This window comes from Perca fluviatilis, chromosome 20, assembly GCF_010015445.1.
Source record: "Perca fluviatilis chromosome 20, GENO_Pfluv_1.0, whole genome shotgun sequence".
Lineage (NCBI taxonomy): Eukaryota > Metazoa > Chordata > Actinopteri > Perciformes > Percidae > Perca > Perca fluviatilis.
Genome location: NC_053131.1, coordinates 11668191 through 11684654, shown reverse-complemented (window position 1 = coordinate 11684654; position 16464 = coordinate 11668191). Strand labels below are relative to the sequence as shown.

Genomic DNA, 16464 nt, shown 5'->3' with positions numbered 1-16464 from the left:
TATGAATAATATGGAGTTTTATCGCTGTGCACGCATTATGGTACATCTTAAAATGCTCATATTATGCTTTTTGTCTTTTTCCCTTTCCTTTATTGTGTTATATATCTTTTTTGTGCACGCTATAGGTTTACAAAGTGAAAAAGCCCAAAGTCCACCCCAAAGGGACTTACCATCTCCAACAGAAAACCTCCAAACAGCTCTATTGTAGTCCAGCCTTTACTTCAGAGACGAACGTGCGTCACTTTGTAACACACGTTATAATGCTCGCCTAGCTGCTAGCGTGGCACTCCTTCATACTCTGCTTCTGACTGGCTAGTAGTCCTTACCTAGCTACTGCGCATGTAAGACTCCCAACAAAGATGGAACAGAAGTGAGATGTCTCACTCTGTAGCTAAAACAGAGAGCTCAACACACAGGGTGAAAAGAGGAGCTGCAGCAATGTACAGTACAACAAAAATATGGTGTTTTAAAAAAAAATTAAACCATGTAAACCTATTCTGATGTAACTTCATGAGCATAATATGAGCACTTTAAATCCTTAAATGTGTTTATTAGCAGTGGTGGAAGATGTACTCAGATACTTTTCTTAAGTAAAAGTAGGTTTAGGCCTACTTCATTATAAAACACTGTAACCATGTTGCCTACTATCTTACATCTCTTCCAAATGCCTTTTTCAGATGTATGATTTAAGGAGTGCTACTTAATTCCTTACAAAGTGCCATCTAAATTAAGCACAAAATCAGTAGATAAATCTCAGCCACTAAAAAATATGGGCCTCCTTAATGACAGATCATAAAGGTAATCATCTAACCAGGTTTTTTGCTTTTCATAACCAAATTTTCTAGTTTTCTAATTCTCTGTGGAGGTAAAATAACCTCGTTTTTCCTCCTTGGGGAACAAGAGGAATGAGGAAATACGGCCTATTTTCCATGCACGCACAATAGATTGGATCCAAAGGACTACCCTCCTATCACATTTCTGTGGGAAAGCTCTTCAGTGAAGAGGATTATGCACAGGGAGATTTAAAAAGCACAATTTGAGTGGTTCTAAACGACATCTATGGCATCATGTTTTCCTTACTGCCCCTGCATTATTATTTGATAGTTTTTAGACATTGATAGCTGGATCGGTTTCTCTTTCTTTTTCATCCTGAGGCATTCATGCCGTTCAAGATCCTTCAGCCAGCAGGGGGCCACGCAACACACACATAACGAACTGAAAGTGATCCTTAGGTTCCCTAATTTCAATGTTTTCAAATGGATATTGCTACAGTGTGCAGTTACATTCATAGTAACAACAACATTTGGGAACATTTTCACTAAATATTTGGGAATATAGGGTTGCTGACATGGTTTTCATGTTACTTTTTGTATTTGTACTTTTCATAAAAATGACTGTGTAGATTAGTTATTTTATTTTATTCATTTATTTAGTTGTTGCGAGCTATAAGAGGTGGGTAAAAGGAGTTCTCCATTAAAATACACAACTACAACTGCAAAGGTGCTAAAAATTTTTTTTTTATTTCCATTTCGACAGCCACGTTTGTTTTTGTTTTTTACATTCGACAGAATGAACATTATGTCTTAGCACATTTGACAGTCCATTTTAATAAATAGCCAGATTGATATCTAGGCTAGTACCTCAATTAAAAGTAGCCTACCTGTACTCCACTGGCAGCTCATATGTTGGGTAACGAGGTAACGATTTCTAAAAGATATTAAAATACACGGCCTGTGAAGTCATCACTTATGTTAACAGCAATCAAAATACATAACACATTTCTGGTTAAAACGTTTGTTAGCTAAACAAAATCCCATCGAGGTCACAGAGTCCACTGTAACGCCGGACCCAGCATCCGGGTGACAGCAGAGCGCAGACTCAATCCCCGCTGCAGTTCACTGTGTTTCCGTAGCCAGTTTGCTACCCGCTGAGCCCAGACCGGGGAAACAGCTCACGGAAACGATTGATCCCGATCGAATAACGTCAAAGCTGGCAACATTTAATGGCGGATTAACACTGATATCGGAAAGGACTCGCTAAATCAATGTTCGTAACTCGGGTGCTTTTGGAGAGTGCGCTGGCAACACCCTCCGTAACATTTGAGATGTATAGCTACAGAAATATATTAACTGTGCGTTATTTCGGCTAACTAGCTAGCAGCTACCTCCCTCTCTATCCAATTTATGGTAGCTCGCTTAATCTGTTTTCTCAACCGTCGAGTCTGTACCGGAGTAAAATGAAGAAGTTTAACATTAGAAAGGTGCTAGACGGCTTGACGGCGGCTTCTTCTTCCTCCTCCGCAACTGCCCAGCCGGGTACTCCCAGGGAAAACGATGTTATCCAGGAGACTCTCCAGTCGGAGCATTTCCAGCTTTGCAAGGTGGGTTAGGTTAATAGCAGCTTACATTAACGGACTGTTTCTGCACACTGACTGTCAGATGACAGCGGCGTGACTCTCTTATCAGCACTGTTCATTGGAATGAAAATGACACGAGCGTATACGCACTTAAAACCAGAAATGTAGTCTATATAGCTATACAAGTACAAGTTATAACTGGACACATTAATAGGGAATTTATCTTGTTATTGACTGCCGTGCTTGGCTGTGCCCATGGTTGTACAGTATGCAGGCTGTCTGTCATAGCACCGTGGCTGTTTGCGTTGCACTGAATCGTCGCCTCAAGTCACCGTTTCTCCTCTTTAATGTAAGTTACCTAGCTAACCTAATCAGCTCTCGGCAGATTGACTAAGAAGGGAAGACCATTAAACAATAAGTTCACATTTCTTTCAAGTATATCTTAATATAACACTCGCATGCACATTGACAGCTGGCTGCCTCCCGTCCCCACTGGCGCGAAGAAGAACCCTTCATATGGAGGACAAAATCCACATTGTGTAAAAATAAATTGGAGTTTAGCTCAAGAGTTCAATCTGAGTTTGACAAATTAAGTGGATAAATTTCAGTGCTACAGTCCTTTTAGTATAACATTTCCTATTTGTACTAAAAAGACTTTGGTAGATACCTACTCAATTGGTCTTTTAGTTCAGCTATAACTTTTGCATGCATTTACACTGCACAGGACTGTCAATTTGTCCCCCTTATCACTAACAGCTCTTGAGGGCCAGTGTAGACAGGAGGACTGATTACAGCAACCAACTCTTTCTGTAAACATGTTTTAAAGCAGACTTTAAAAAAAAAGAAAAGTGAACCGCCCTATCCTTTTTAAATCCTAGCCTCACTGGCCAACACACATGATTTTTTCCCAAACTCATTTTTAATCACGCATGGTTTAATAATCTAGCCCGTTAGATCTGTCTGGAAAGGCTTTGCCTGCGTGGATTGTGTTGCACATATTGGAGAGCCAGCCCACCTGCTCCTGCCCCGGCTGGGAGCAGCCCGGGTCAGGTCCCTAGGTTACAGGGCCAAGGCATTACCTGTTACGTAATACTGCTGCAAGCTGCATGGAGCTTATGAATGGCTGGGGAAGGTTTGTGACGTGAAACAATTGAGTTATAGATGCCTGATGAGGATAACATTTTTGGTGGCTGGTGGACTGCAAGATCCTGGCAGTGAAGTGCACCCCAAGGCTGAAAATGTGAGCCTTAGGATGGATAAAATGAATTTATTACTGCTGTTTTACAGGATTGAGCCTGCACACATATCAGGCTGATATCAGAAACATATTCCAGTCCCAATTTGCACTAATGTTTATGCTTTATCTCATTTATTTTGATGAATAAGACTAATTTTCCACATTAAATGGATTACATTTCTAGGAGATTATGGTAATGTTTTTTTTTTTTTTTCAAGTAAAGCCAGTTTGACTGTGTAGCAGATGATTGATTAGCTGACTCTAGGTCTTATATAAATTCTGCTCTTTCCTGCAGACTGTGCGCCATGGCTTCCCATATCAACCATCCTCCATGGCTTTTGACCCCGTCCAGAAAATCTTGGCCGTCGGGACTCAGAGTGGAGCTTTGAGGCTGTATCCTTCTTTTGTTTTTCCTTCCGAGAGCCACACAAGGAAAGTAAAGCTTGGATGATTCCAGTGAATTTTCAACATCCTCCACTCCCTTGTGCACACACACACACACACACACACACACACACACACACACACACACACACACACACACACACACACACACACACACACACACACACACACACACACACACACTTGCACAAACATTACAACACACACCAGACCAATGTCTAACTTCCTGACATCCTTTTTGCAAATGTCATATGACCAAGTCACTCTTCAGCATTTCACAAAGTCTGGGGAATTTATAGATTAAGTGACCTGTCTTTGCCTCCTGTCATCCAACAAAACAAAAATAAAAATCCAAAGTGCACCGAGCTAAGTGCAGAGCTCAGAGGTAGACACTAGCTAGGATGTGTTTCTGTGCAGCCAGCAACAGCAGCCTCCTTCTCCTGGAGCACCCAGGCTCATTAGTGGCATCTCTGCAGTAGCATGAACAGCTCCTCTGCCATATGCCGAGGAGCCAACCTCATCAACTGTGCTGCCCAGTCTGTGCCAGGATGTCACTTCATATGTGCTGTAAACATCACTGGACTTGCACAACACACACACACACACACACACACACACACACACACACACACACACACACACACACACACACACACACACACACAATCAAGCTGCTACAGTGCTATGTGGCCCCCTCGGGCAGCTGGGAGTCAGTTTTGTGTTTGTGTTTGTATTCAAGGATATAAATTTGTTTTTACAGCTAACGAAGCAACTTCCATGAGTCACAGCAACAAAACCGACCCTGGATTCCAGACTATTAAACACTGCAATGTGATATTCTGGTCATGTCCAGGTTATGCTGTTTACAACTTGCCTTCAGGGTTGGCCTACAGTATTCCTGTATATTCGTGTTTCCCTTTGTGCTGATATCTTGCGTGTGAGGCCCATCTGCTTTATTGAGATTTTCATTCGTAGTGGCTCCGTCCGCGTCTTTATCCACAGATTAAGAGAGCATTGTGTTTACAGGGTAACTCCCAGAGGGCACACACTGCTTCCATGTTGTCCTAATGTGCAAGGTGGAGCTGATGGGATTACTGTCATTCAGGCAATAGGTCCATTTATCAAAAGACAGGCTGTATCGATCCACCTCATTGCCCCCGGAGTTTGGAAACACTGCCACAGCTCAGTAGACATAAGCTCAATGACGTGTCTACAAGCAATAAATGTCTGTTTTTACAAGATCTGTCTGTACCACAGTGTTTTAATCAGTGTGTTACTGTAGACCATCCCCTGCTCCTTCTAATATACGTGCTTTTACATTTTGACCACTACAAAACAGAGCAGCTCTGTGTTTGTTGTTGGAGCCAAAGTAAAACGGCAATTCAAAATAGAATTTGACCCACGTGGCAATGGAGGCAGTAAATTTGTTGAACTTATAGGAACACACACAGGGGAAAAGTTCTAGTTTGTGCAAAATGGTTGAAATATTTCACAACATTGTGTTTTTGTTCAGAATACTCTTGCGAATGACTTGTCATGCGAGAAGTCAGAAGCTTGTTTAGGTCAGCTTCCATTGCAGAAATGCTGAAAACGATCAGCCCGCTAGCCTGTAGCTTCCTCTTCTTTTGGTTTCTACAATGCCAAAACCTAGACTTTAAGAAGGCTTTAAGGCCGCAAAGAACAGTTTGTCTTTCTTCATTCGTCAGCTCGCACGATTAAGATAACTTCCTGTCTTGATGATTATCAGGTGAATAGGCATGAAAACTGTCTGATGCTGAAATGCTGTGGTGAACCACGTTGGTTTACCCAATGGGGAAGTGTTGATGTTCAAGAGGGGTGGGTTGGGGGGGCCGGTGAAGTCATGTTACCGGTATGATAAGTAAAAAATGCAATGCAGTAATTTTCTCAAATATAAAGAACTCAAAAGACAGTAAATAGTAGTACAAATTCATGATAAATATTGCATGTGACACATGGAATGTAAAGCGGTTTTGACTAATCTGCAGATTATTTTCTAGATTAATCGTTTGATATAAAATATTAGAAAAAAACAATTTTACAATTTCCCCAAATTGGTCTATTGTGTTACGTCCAACCAATAGCCCAAAAACCCAAAGATATTCAGTTATTTATGAGTTTCTGCTCTAAAGGAATGATTTCACATAAAACTGCAAATCAGTTGAATCATCGCATGACCAAAAGATGATGACAGGAGCTATTATCTGAACATTTTGTTTCCCCTCAAAGCAAGATATCATACTAAGTCACAGTTGACTGGTGTGACTCAGCTTCCTGTGTTCACACAATCCTAGAAGCATATGTTCTGCTGATAAAATAAAGCAAAGAAGGGAAAAGGGTAGTGTAGTCTAAAACATTCTCAGTTGACAGACCATATAGTTTGTACCTGTGGCGTACATACATGATCATAGCAGTAGTATAATAGTTTTGATCATCTAGCGTGGAAGGAAATACCAACAGAATGCTCTACTTGCTCACCACAGTGATACAATCTTAATTTCCTGCTAGCCTAGAAAGTCACACCATTAAGCTACATTGCATCAGAATCCGTTCAGACACCTGTACATGTTCATACGTTAATAAGTTAATGTTAATGCGCACAGAAAATAAACAGTAACAACACTTGAGTTACCAGTTACAAGGCTGTTGAAGTGATTCTACGTGATGTTAGAAATATGAAAACACAGTGTTCCATATTAACATTTGTGCTCTTTAGACTACTGCTCTGTTCTCATTTATGCATGACCAGAGGCTATGAAACCGACTTAATGACTCTTCCTCCTCCATTGTGGACCTGTAGAGACATGATATCCATTAATAATTCTGACAAATGTACAGAACGTCGGGGGCCAGGAGCTAAAACTGGACAGAAAGGTCACAGGTTGAATATGAGTTTAGTTGGCAACAGCCTTCGACTGGCGCCCGCTCAAAGTCTAAAAGTCTGTTTGCCTCCATCCTTCTGCACAAGTGATGCCCCACTGTTCAGCCTGTCCTGAAACCGTCTCCTGTAACCCCACCTTAGTTTGTTCAAGGCACTGAGGGATTGTTTGATCACAGTTTGCTTAATCCTCTTCAGACATTATGCTGTGTCAGCTCAAAACAGACTCAGGTGGTGCACACAACTGTCCGTCTTTGGAGCTTTTCTTCGGCATGATCAATTTTAATTCAGTTCAATTTTATTTATACTATCAAATCATAACAAGACTTATCTCAAGACACTTTACAGAAAGTGTAGGTCTAGACCACACTCTATAATTTACCCAACAAAAGACCCAACAATTCCAGTAATTTCCCCAAGAGCAAGCATTTAGTGCGACAGTGGCGAGGAAAAACTTCCTTTTAGGGAGAAACCTCGGGTGGTGAGGAAAACTTCCTTCTAGGGAGAAACCTCAGGCAGACCCAGGCTCTTGGTAGGCGGTGTCTGGGGGTGTGGTGAACAGTGGCAATAATAGTCACAATAAAGATAATGGAACTATGACTAGAAATAGTATTTGTAGTAGTTCATGGCGTAGCAGGGCACTGCAGTGCGTTACAGGGTATAGCAGGGCACTGCAGGACGTAGCAGGGCACTGCAGGGCACTGTAGGGCGTTACAGGGTATAGCAGGGCACTGCAGGGCATAGCAGGACGTAGCAGGGCACTGTAGGGCGTTACAGGGTATAGCAGGGCACTGCAGGGCATAGCAGGACGTAGCAGGGCACTGCAGGGCACTGTAGGGTGTTACAGGGTATAGCAGGACATAGCAGAATACTGCAGCGCATAGCAGGGCACTGCAGGGCATTACAGGGTATAGCAGGACGTAGCAGAATACTGCAGCGCATAGCAGGGCACTGCAGGGCATTACAGGGCACTGCAGGGTATTACAGGGTATAGCAGGGCACTGCAGGGCGTTACAGGGTATAGCAGGGCACTGCAGGGCGTTACAGGGTATAGCAGGGCACTGCAGGGCGTTACAGGGTATAGCAGGGTATAGCAGGGCACTGCAGGGCGTTACAGGGTATAGCAGGGCACTGCAGGGCATAGCAGGACAATGCCCTGATCACATTAGGAGTTGTGGCCAATTTGTCTCTGTCTGGAGATTCTCCCCATGATTAGATCTCGTGCTGCTTCCCTTTCTTTTGTGCTGGTGTGCATGATTGGTGCACATACTATATGTCTGTGAAAGTGATTACAGGCTGTTTGAAATAGACACGCTTTTTCCTCATTATGCTCCTCATTTCTGTGCCGCTTGTGAAATAAAAAAAATGTATTTGGAAGTGTTTGTGGGATGCAGTACAGTCCTAGTGCCTACCTGGTGCTGCTCCACTGTGGCCACATTCTCCCTTTTGCCATACATGCAATCATTTCAGTTCCACTTTTAGTTCACACACAGTTCATATTTAGGCCTGACATTGTCTGTTGCCTGATGGGTGGCCCGGCTGTTTTTGAATGCCCAGATTTAGCAGGCAGCAATTCTCTGACCTGAACTAAACAGTCTGATAGAGAGAGGTGAGGGTTAAGTTTATCATGCTGCCGTCATACTGGCTGACGCATGTGAAGAAATTAAGGCAGACGGGGCCCACTGATTTTATTTGTGACTCACTAGTTTGTTATGCTTCATGTTCTTGCCAGTGCCTGTTTAGGCATGCAAATGATGAATAAAAAAGCCAAATTATAGTTAGTTAAAAAAAAGAACGAAGAGCTTGGGAAACATTTTGTGTACTTTTGTTATAAAAAAAAAAAAAAACCTACTGAAGGCTGGAAATGATTTAAGAAAGTACTTATTCAAACACATTGTTCAACATTACTATATCATATAATCTACTTTTTGTTTGACTGGCTTTTTTTGTCCAGTTTTCCTTGACTGAGCTGACATTTAGCTTTGGCCGTGCGGGTGTGGAGTGCTACTGTCAGCATGAGAGCGGTGCGGCAGTCATCCAGCTCCAGTTCCTGATCAACGAGGTTTGTTGTCATTACCTGTTCCTTGTTTGGCTTTCTCTCCACCTTCTCTTTTTTTTTTTTTTAAAGAGCTTTATTTAAGGTTTTACAAATTACAAATTATAGGCTATACATTTAAACATACAATAAGCACCTTCTCCTCACCCATTCACTACAGGTCTGTCCACTGTCTCCTGTATCTGTCACAGGCACTGGTGCTTATTCCATGTTTGTAGGCCATTAGTCTGGCATTGTCAGACCTTCCTCCACAGCGCTGCGGAGGAGGGTCTGGCTAGTCCACACAGCATTCCGGGATGGGAGAAAAACGTGCTCTGGTTTATTGGCATTTCTTTAAAACCAAAATAGCCTCGGGAAGGAATTTGTTTTGGAGAAACGTGTACGTTTTAAAAGTCGTTTTAGTCGTGCAACAGAAAACTCAGATTGGACAGATAGTCTAGCTAGCTGTGCGGATTTACCCTGCAGAGATCTGAGAAAAGGTTAACCATAGTCCTCATAAATCCACCGGAGTTGAAAATTCCAACACAAAGAAAGCAGAAGGTGAAAAATGAGGGACATCTGGCGGAACCTCCAGCAGCCCCCTGAACAATCCCATAAAATGAAACGTTGACGTAGACTAGTAGGCAGTAGTGGAAGAAGTTTTCAGATCCTTTACTTACTTACTTACTTACGTAAAAGTACTAACGCCACACTGTAAAACAAGTCCTGCATTGAAAATGGTACTTAAGTAAAAGTATGTAAGTATCATCAGGAAAATGTACTTAAAGTATTAAAATTAAAAGTACTCAATGTAGAAAAATCCTCACATTTTAGAAACTGGAAATGATCCAAACAGTTCTGTCAATCAACTAGGTGTTTAATCTGTGAATCATTTCAGCTGGACTTGTAGGCTGTTACAATGTTGTGATAGTTTAATTTATAATTAAACATATTTTATAAACTACATGTGTTTTGTGTGCAGAAAGTACCTCAAATTTGTACTTAAGTACAGTACTGGAGTGAACGTATTTAGTTACGTTCCACCACTGCTAGTAGGCCATGAATATCCTCTAGTTGCGTGAACTGTGCTTTAAGCCAACACTCTGATTAAGCAGTATTGCTAGTCTATAATGCCCTGATAATTGTGTACTAATGATACAACCATATTAAACAGCCAGCACCTGCCTGTTTCTGACCCTCCCCACAGGGGGCGCTAGTGAGTGCCTTAGCTGATGACAGCATCCACCTGTGGAACCTGAGGCAAAAAATCCCTGCGATCCTGCATTCTCTCAAATTCAACAGGGAGAGGTACAGTAACTCCTCCTTCTTTCTGCTTCTCTGTTTGCAGTGATGCTGCATTTGTCACTCTGTAAAGTGTGAGCACAATTTGGAAACAGTCCTCACAGCTGGCCACATGCTTCTCTGTGCATAATTAGCAGCGTCGTTGCCATCACTCTTCGAAAAAATAAAATAATGCGCCCGTGTCGTCTTGCGGTTCATGAGGTCAAGGTAAAAATACTCGTGACATTTCTGGGAATTTTATGTGTGGCTGTGAAAGTTTTTCTACTCTAATCCATCCATTGACCATTATTTGTTGGCCGTTTTCTTATTAAAGGTCCAATGCGGAGGAATTTCTCCCATCTAGCGTTGAGATAGCAATCGACTCTCTCGCGCCACGCAGTTCAAAGTACGTATTACAGCTACGGTACCCCCCCCCTTTTTTTTTTTTTTTTTTTTTTTTTTTTTTTGGGGGTTTTTTTTTTTTTTTTTTTTTTTTTTTTTTTCCTTTTTCCCGAACCCGCGGGGACGCAAGCCCGCACCGAAAAGGAGATAAAAAGAAGAAAAAAAAAAAAAAAAAAAAAAAAAAAGGGTTGTTTTTTCTTTTTCCCTACTAAAAAATTTAAAAAAAGAAAAAAAAAAAAAAAAAAGCATCCCCCCACCAAAAAAAAAAAAAAAAAAAAAAAAAAAAAAAAAAAAAAATTAAAATTAATTGGGGGAGAAAAAAATAACGAAAAGGACAAGTTTGTGAACGGGCAACACAGATTTGGATAATGAACAACTAAACACCTTTTTAAAGTTTAAAATTTCAAACTTCAAAGTAGCCTCAATCTATATTTTTTTATATTGACAATGAATCAAATGGCCGCGCGCGAAGTGTAAGGAGGAACCCACAGGGAAGTATTACCCAACTCTTCAGTTGCCTCCTTAGTTCCTCAGTGCTTTTTTAGGTCACTGTTTTTGTTTTCTGGCCTGCAGATTCTGCTCTCATCAACCCTGTTTCCAGGAGCAGCAGGCAGCTGTTCATGAAGCTTTCATTTCTGAAAACTTTAGGTTAATCAATTTTTATAATATAGAAAGACAAGGCAAGAAAACATTTGTCATTCAAGTTTAGTCAAAAGAAATCGCATGAAATATCCCCTGGGAGGTCGTGTGTGTGTGTGTGTGTGTGTGTGTGTGTGTGTGTGTGTGTGTGTGTGTGTGTGTGTGTGTGTGTGTGTGTGTGTGTGTGTGTGTGTGTGTGTGTGTGTGTGTGTGCGTGTGTGCGTGCGCGTGCGTGTGGGGCGCGCATGCTGTGTCGATACAGATAAACATTCGAGCACACTGAACAGTTAACAACCGCCCGGTCCATTTAACTCTGTAAATGTGGTGTAAGACTGAATGTTTCTTCCTACCACTTGAGAAAAGACGGCAGCGTTTACTCCGCTGTATCTCCCCATTGATCTATATTTAGTCTGGCTTCATTAGTGTGTCACAGAGCAAGGCCTTTGTAATTAAATCTTAGTCACTCGCTACTCCTTCCAGTAGGAGCAGCGTGATTAGGGACAGCGGTGACTCTTTGTCGGGATCGAGTCGTGAGATCATGAAAAGCCTGGTTGTGATGGATCCTGTTCTCCTCTTGCAGAATCACATACTGCCACCTGCCCTTCCAGAGCAAGTGGCTTTACATCGGCACGGAAAGAGGAAACATCCACATTGTCAACGTGGAGTCCTTCACTCTCTCAGGCTACGTCATCATGTGGAACAAAGCCATCGAACTGTGAGTCTGTTTTGCACAACTGTCTTTTTTTTTTTTTTTTTCTTCTCCTTTACTCTCTGACCGTTTGCGTATCTTCCTTGTGCAATTGTGTGAGTTGACACTCGACCAGGAAACTCTGAAACGCAAAGAAATGTGCTCGCAGATACAGCGTGTCCTGTAAGCTTAGAATACTGCAGCCCTGATCAGTGTGAGGGCGGAATGGAGGTGGTTAATTTGCCATGCCAGAACTTGCTGTTGAGACTTCTGGAGGTGTTGACTGATTTACCAGAACATCTGTTGAAGAAGAAGAAGGAACATCAAGTGCCCACTAAATAACCCCATTGACTTACCCTGTGTCACCCACTCCCCCGTGTAAACACCCACTTTAAGGATCACAAGAATGTTACATCACATCTTGTGCATCGATAAATGTTGTACTGCATTCCCTGCAGGGTTCACAAAACACACTGAGTAGTAACTTTTAAATGTCTTGGTTATAATAGTAATAAAGTTCTTGATTCTGTGCATGAACTAGCACTGAAGTGTGTGTGTGTGTGTTTGTGTGTGTGTTTGTGTGTTTGTGTGTGTGTGGCCTTGTTTAACTATATTCGTGGGGTCCAAAAACCGGGAGTCCAGTATACTTGTGGGGTCCCAACAGCTTTATGGGGCCAAAATGCTGGACCCCACAAGTTTAAAGGGTTGTTTGAGGGTTAAGACTTGTTGTAGGATTAGGGATAGAATTAGGTTAAGGTGAGGGTAAGGGTTAAGGTTAGGCATTTAGTTGTGATGGTTAAGGTTAGGGTAAGGGGCTAGGGAATGCATTAGGTCAATGACAGGTCCCCACAAAGATAGTGCCACAAACCTGTGTATGTGTGTGTGTGTGTGTGTGTCTGACTGTGAAAATGATTAAAGAAAAGAGCACTTGGCTGTGGTGTGAATATTATAATAATAATAATACATAATATCCAGTCATTTCCTTGTAGAAGAAGTTGTCTGATCTCTCATCGAAATGTCTTTTCAACGCACTTTGCGTTTCGTAGTTCGTCGTCCCTGCAGACTTGTGGATTGTCATTCTAGGCGTCCTGCAGTGGCCAGAAACCGCCTGTGTTCTTAATGATCATATTTAGTATTGTGGTGGAAAGTGAGCCCACTCAAACTCCTTCAGTCAGTTAAAATCTATGTGGGAGATATTACATTTAAATAGTTATTTTCAAGACAGTGATATTTTGTGCTCCTTATATATTCAAGCAGTCCTTTTTATATTGATGGTGTATCATGCGGTGATTACAGTCTGGAGTTCATATTGCAGTCCGTCCCTTCCTTTTATTCACTGCTACATCTCTGACTGTATCGACTCATCAGCAGCAATGAGATCATTAGCCACTGGAGCCAGACCACATTCAGAGGCAGCAACACTTTCTTTAGGCCAGGCCTACGCTTCCTCAGTGCCCCTTGCTCGGTTGCCACGGTGATGCTGTCTCCACACACTATAATCTCTCATAGACCCTCATGTGACCCTTCTCTCTCTCTCTCTCTCTCTTTTTTTTTTTTTTTTTTCTCTCCCTCTATTTGTCTCTCATATGTCATGTCTCTCTCTCCTGTGCACTGATGCACATTTTAATCAGATATCCTTGCTCTGTTTCTTTGTGCACAACCAAAGATCTGGCTTTTATTCTTCTTTTTTTTTTTTTTTTTTTACTTTTGCATGTCTTCCTAATTGCCTTCATATCTTTCTCTCCCTCTGAAAGCTACAAACAGTACATTTCAGACACCATTTATCAGATATATTTTACTTTAATTAAGTGTACATCATGTCAATCTGCAGAACACAGATATTCTTGAATTTACACACACTGTCTCTGTGTCTTCTTGTTTCTCTTCTGTCCCTAAAACTTGCACAGATCCACCAAAACACACCCAGGGCCTGTTGTGCACATCAGTGATAACCCCATGGATGAAGGAAAGGTAACTGATAGTTGACCACTGCATAGCCTGTGGAACAGAAATAACTTTTTACCCTAAAAACCTCAAACAAAACTGCGCCTTTTTTTTTTTTTTTTTTGGTGGTGTACTTTTCTTTTTTTCCGTGGGGATAACTGCTGCAGCGCAGACGACACAATGTCAATACAGCTTGTGCAGCAACAATGGAGAATGATAGCAGAACATTGTACAGCTATTTAAAATGTCAATGGTAAACTTCAGGTTTCCGTCTCAAAATCTGAGAGAAAAGGTGTCTCGCGAGACTAATCGTTTACAGATAACCTTCCACAATGTTACACAGACTAAATCCTGGCAGAAGAGATGGAGATACTGAGAGATCCAGTGGCTTCAGTAGTCTTCTAAGTGAGGGATGTGGCAATGACCATAAGCACGCCCTATAGTGTTCATAAAATACTTTTTAATTTGTCAAATGCCCATTAATGACTGAATGCAACAGGTGGATGCAGCTTATTTGAATGTTTTTGAAAGATATTTTTTATGTTATTTACTTGAGCATCCGCTTTTAATATCAAAAAGTATTTATCAATCAATAATTGTTTAATAATGGGGACTGCCTCTATACTATCAGCTGGTCTGATAAAGGTGAAAATGTACATAGTAAGGCCGGCTACACACTGGCTGCGTGGCGTGAGCGTGTCAGCTGCGTGGCGTGTCCGTTTTTATTTTGGCTCCCATGTTAACAGGTTAGAGCTTACACACTGCCTGCGTGACACGCACGTCTCAGAAATAGAATAGGAAAAGATGTTTATATGTCATTTAGACACAAATACATATTAATAAATGACATGTTGATGTTTGAAAGTCTCTAGGCTTTGATATAAATGCAGATATAAATGTAATTACAAAAGAAAATCTATTTTCTAATATTGCACCTGTCAATACAGAACGAGATATTCTGTAGCCTATTTTGCCGTCAATACTGCCGACGTTGTCTTTGCTGTAATCAAATCAGTATATATTTATGTTTAACATGGTATTTCATTTTATCAATGGGAAACATCCAGGTGTACAGACAAGACTAGCAGCAGCAGCGCCGCGTCAGACACGTTTCTGGTGTGTAAAGACAGAAAAATCCACGCAGCTGACACGCAACAGAAACGCCACGCTCACGCCACGCAGGCAGTGTGTAGCCAGCCTAAGTCATTAATGAGTCGTTACTTACTATGTGTAAGGAGTTTGTCTGTTTCTTCTATAATTGGTACCAAATTACATACTTTTTTTTTTCAAGAAAACATTCTAGGAATGATTGAGAAATTATGAGTAAAATATTGTTGTGGTGTTAACTCCAGGCTGAGTTATATATGTGCAGAATGTTGTTTCTCAGCTGAGCTGTGCTTTGCTTCTCTTGTTATTGCAGCTTCTGATTGGATTTGAATGTGGGGTTGTGGTGTTGTGGGATTTGAAGTGCAAAAAAGCTGACTACCGCTACAATTATGATGAGGTAAGGTATTCTTTTCTTTCCACTCAGTTCTTGCGAGGGTACTCCAGTAGTTTTTTCATGGTTTTCTCACTGTTGTGCCAGCAACATGTTTGGCCCTGTTTCTTCTCATGAAACCTGAAATAGCTCATTACTCGTTGGGCCCCTTTGAGAGGTTTTGTGTTGGGTGGATTTTGTTGTTAATCGAGTTTTAGTAAAATAAAACCATTTTCTAGATTATTAGGAGATAGAATGCCTTTATTGTCTTTGTGTCATAAAAAAATGCACAACGAAACTCAGAGTGCTTTTCCTGTAAGGTACCAATAGTTAAAAAAAACACATTCTCTCCACATATTCATTCATACATTCCACACGATAATAAATACATTTTCATGGTTTTTTTTCTTTTCTTATTGTGCTAATTCTTACTGTAAATCAAGTTGTTTCAGTCATTCTCTAAGCACTGTTAAAGGATAAGTCCGGAGATATTCTATTGTCATCCCATGAATTAAATCCCATGAAAAGACCAAAGCCAACGATGAACTGATCCTACAAACAATTATCGCCTTTGTAGGCAAAGCCTGATATACCTATCCCTAGGCCTGTCGCGATAGTCAATAAATCGAGTTATCGCATGATAAGAAAAAATGAGCTCGATAATTTTTCCGGCCGCGATAATTTCCGTTTGCATGCTTGTTTATTTTCCTCGTTTCTCCCCTCTCTCTCTACCAAAGAGACTGGAGGACTACTCCGGTTCCTTAGCGTAACGAGGAGTGAACCCTCTTGTCAGGCGCATGGTCTTTGTGTGGGCGGTAGGCTACCGGCGCGGAGAGAGCGAGAGAGTTGGAGCAGGGTTTCGCCGCACCTTCCTGTAAAGGCGCTCGTCCAAAAGAAAAGTATATGAGCCGATATCCACCGTGTACTATCGGCGTCCCGTTTTCTCCGTTTCATTCCAAACCACACAGCTGACAACCTGCAGGTGGAGGCGGTGGAGACGGGCTCGGAGACTACACGACGCTGTGGACTCTTCAGTCTCGCAAGCGGTTTCAGGAAAGTGGCTCCATGTGTCCGGCAATGCGACCAACATTAACGGTACAAGCC

The 16464-nt window shown here is 41.6% G+C and overlaps 1 protein-coding gene across 16 annotated transcripts in view; it reads left to right on the top strand.

The window, feature by feature from the left end:
* The first annotated feature begins 1885 nt into the window (after positions 1-1885).
* The window catches only part of stxbp5b (syntaxin binding protein 5b (tomosyn)), a 39350-nt gene continuing 24771 nt past the window's right edge, over positions 1886-16464 (top strand). For 11 of the 16 annotated variants that reach the window (XM_039785689.1, XM_039785688.1, XM_039785682.1 and 8 more), the window contains exons 1-7: positions 1887-2380; positions 3889-3986; positions 8875-8956; positions 10137-10237; positions 11832-11966; positions 13847-13910; positions 15304-15387. In XM_039785689.1, coding sequence (XP_039641623.1) covers positions 2237-2380; positions 3889-3986; positions 8875-8956; positions 10137-10237; positions 11832-11966; positions 13847-13910; positions 15304-15387 — 708 coding nt within the window. In that variant the 5' untranslated portion in view covers positions 1887-2236. Of the gene's footprint in view, positions 2381-3888; positions 3987-8874; positions 8957-10136; positions 10238-11831; positions 11967-13846; positions 13911-15303; positions 15388-16464 lie in introns of all 16 variants that reach the window. The other 5 variants (XM_039785679.1, XM_039785678.1, XM_039785676.1 and 2 more) reach the window with 1 other exon arrangement.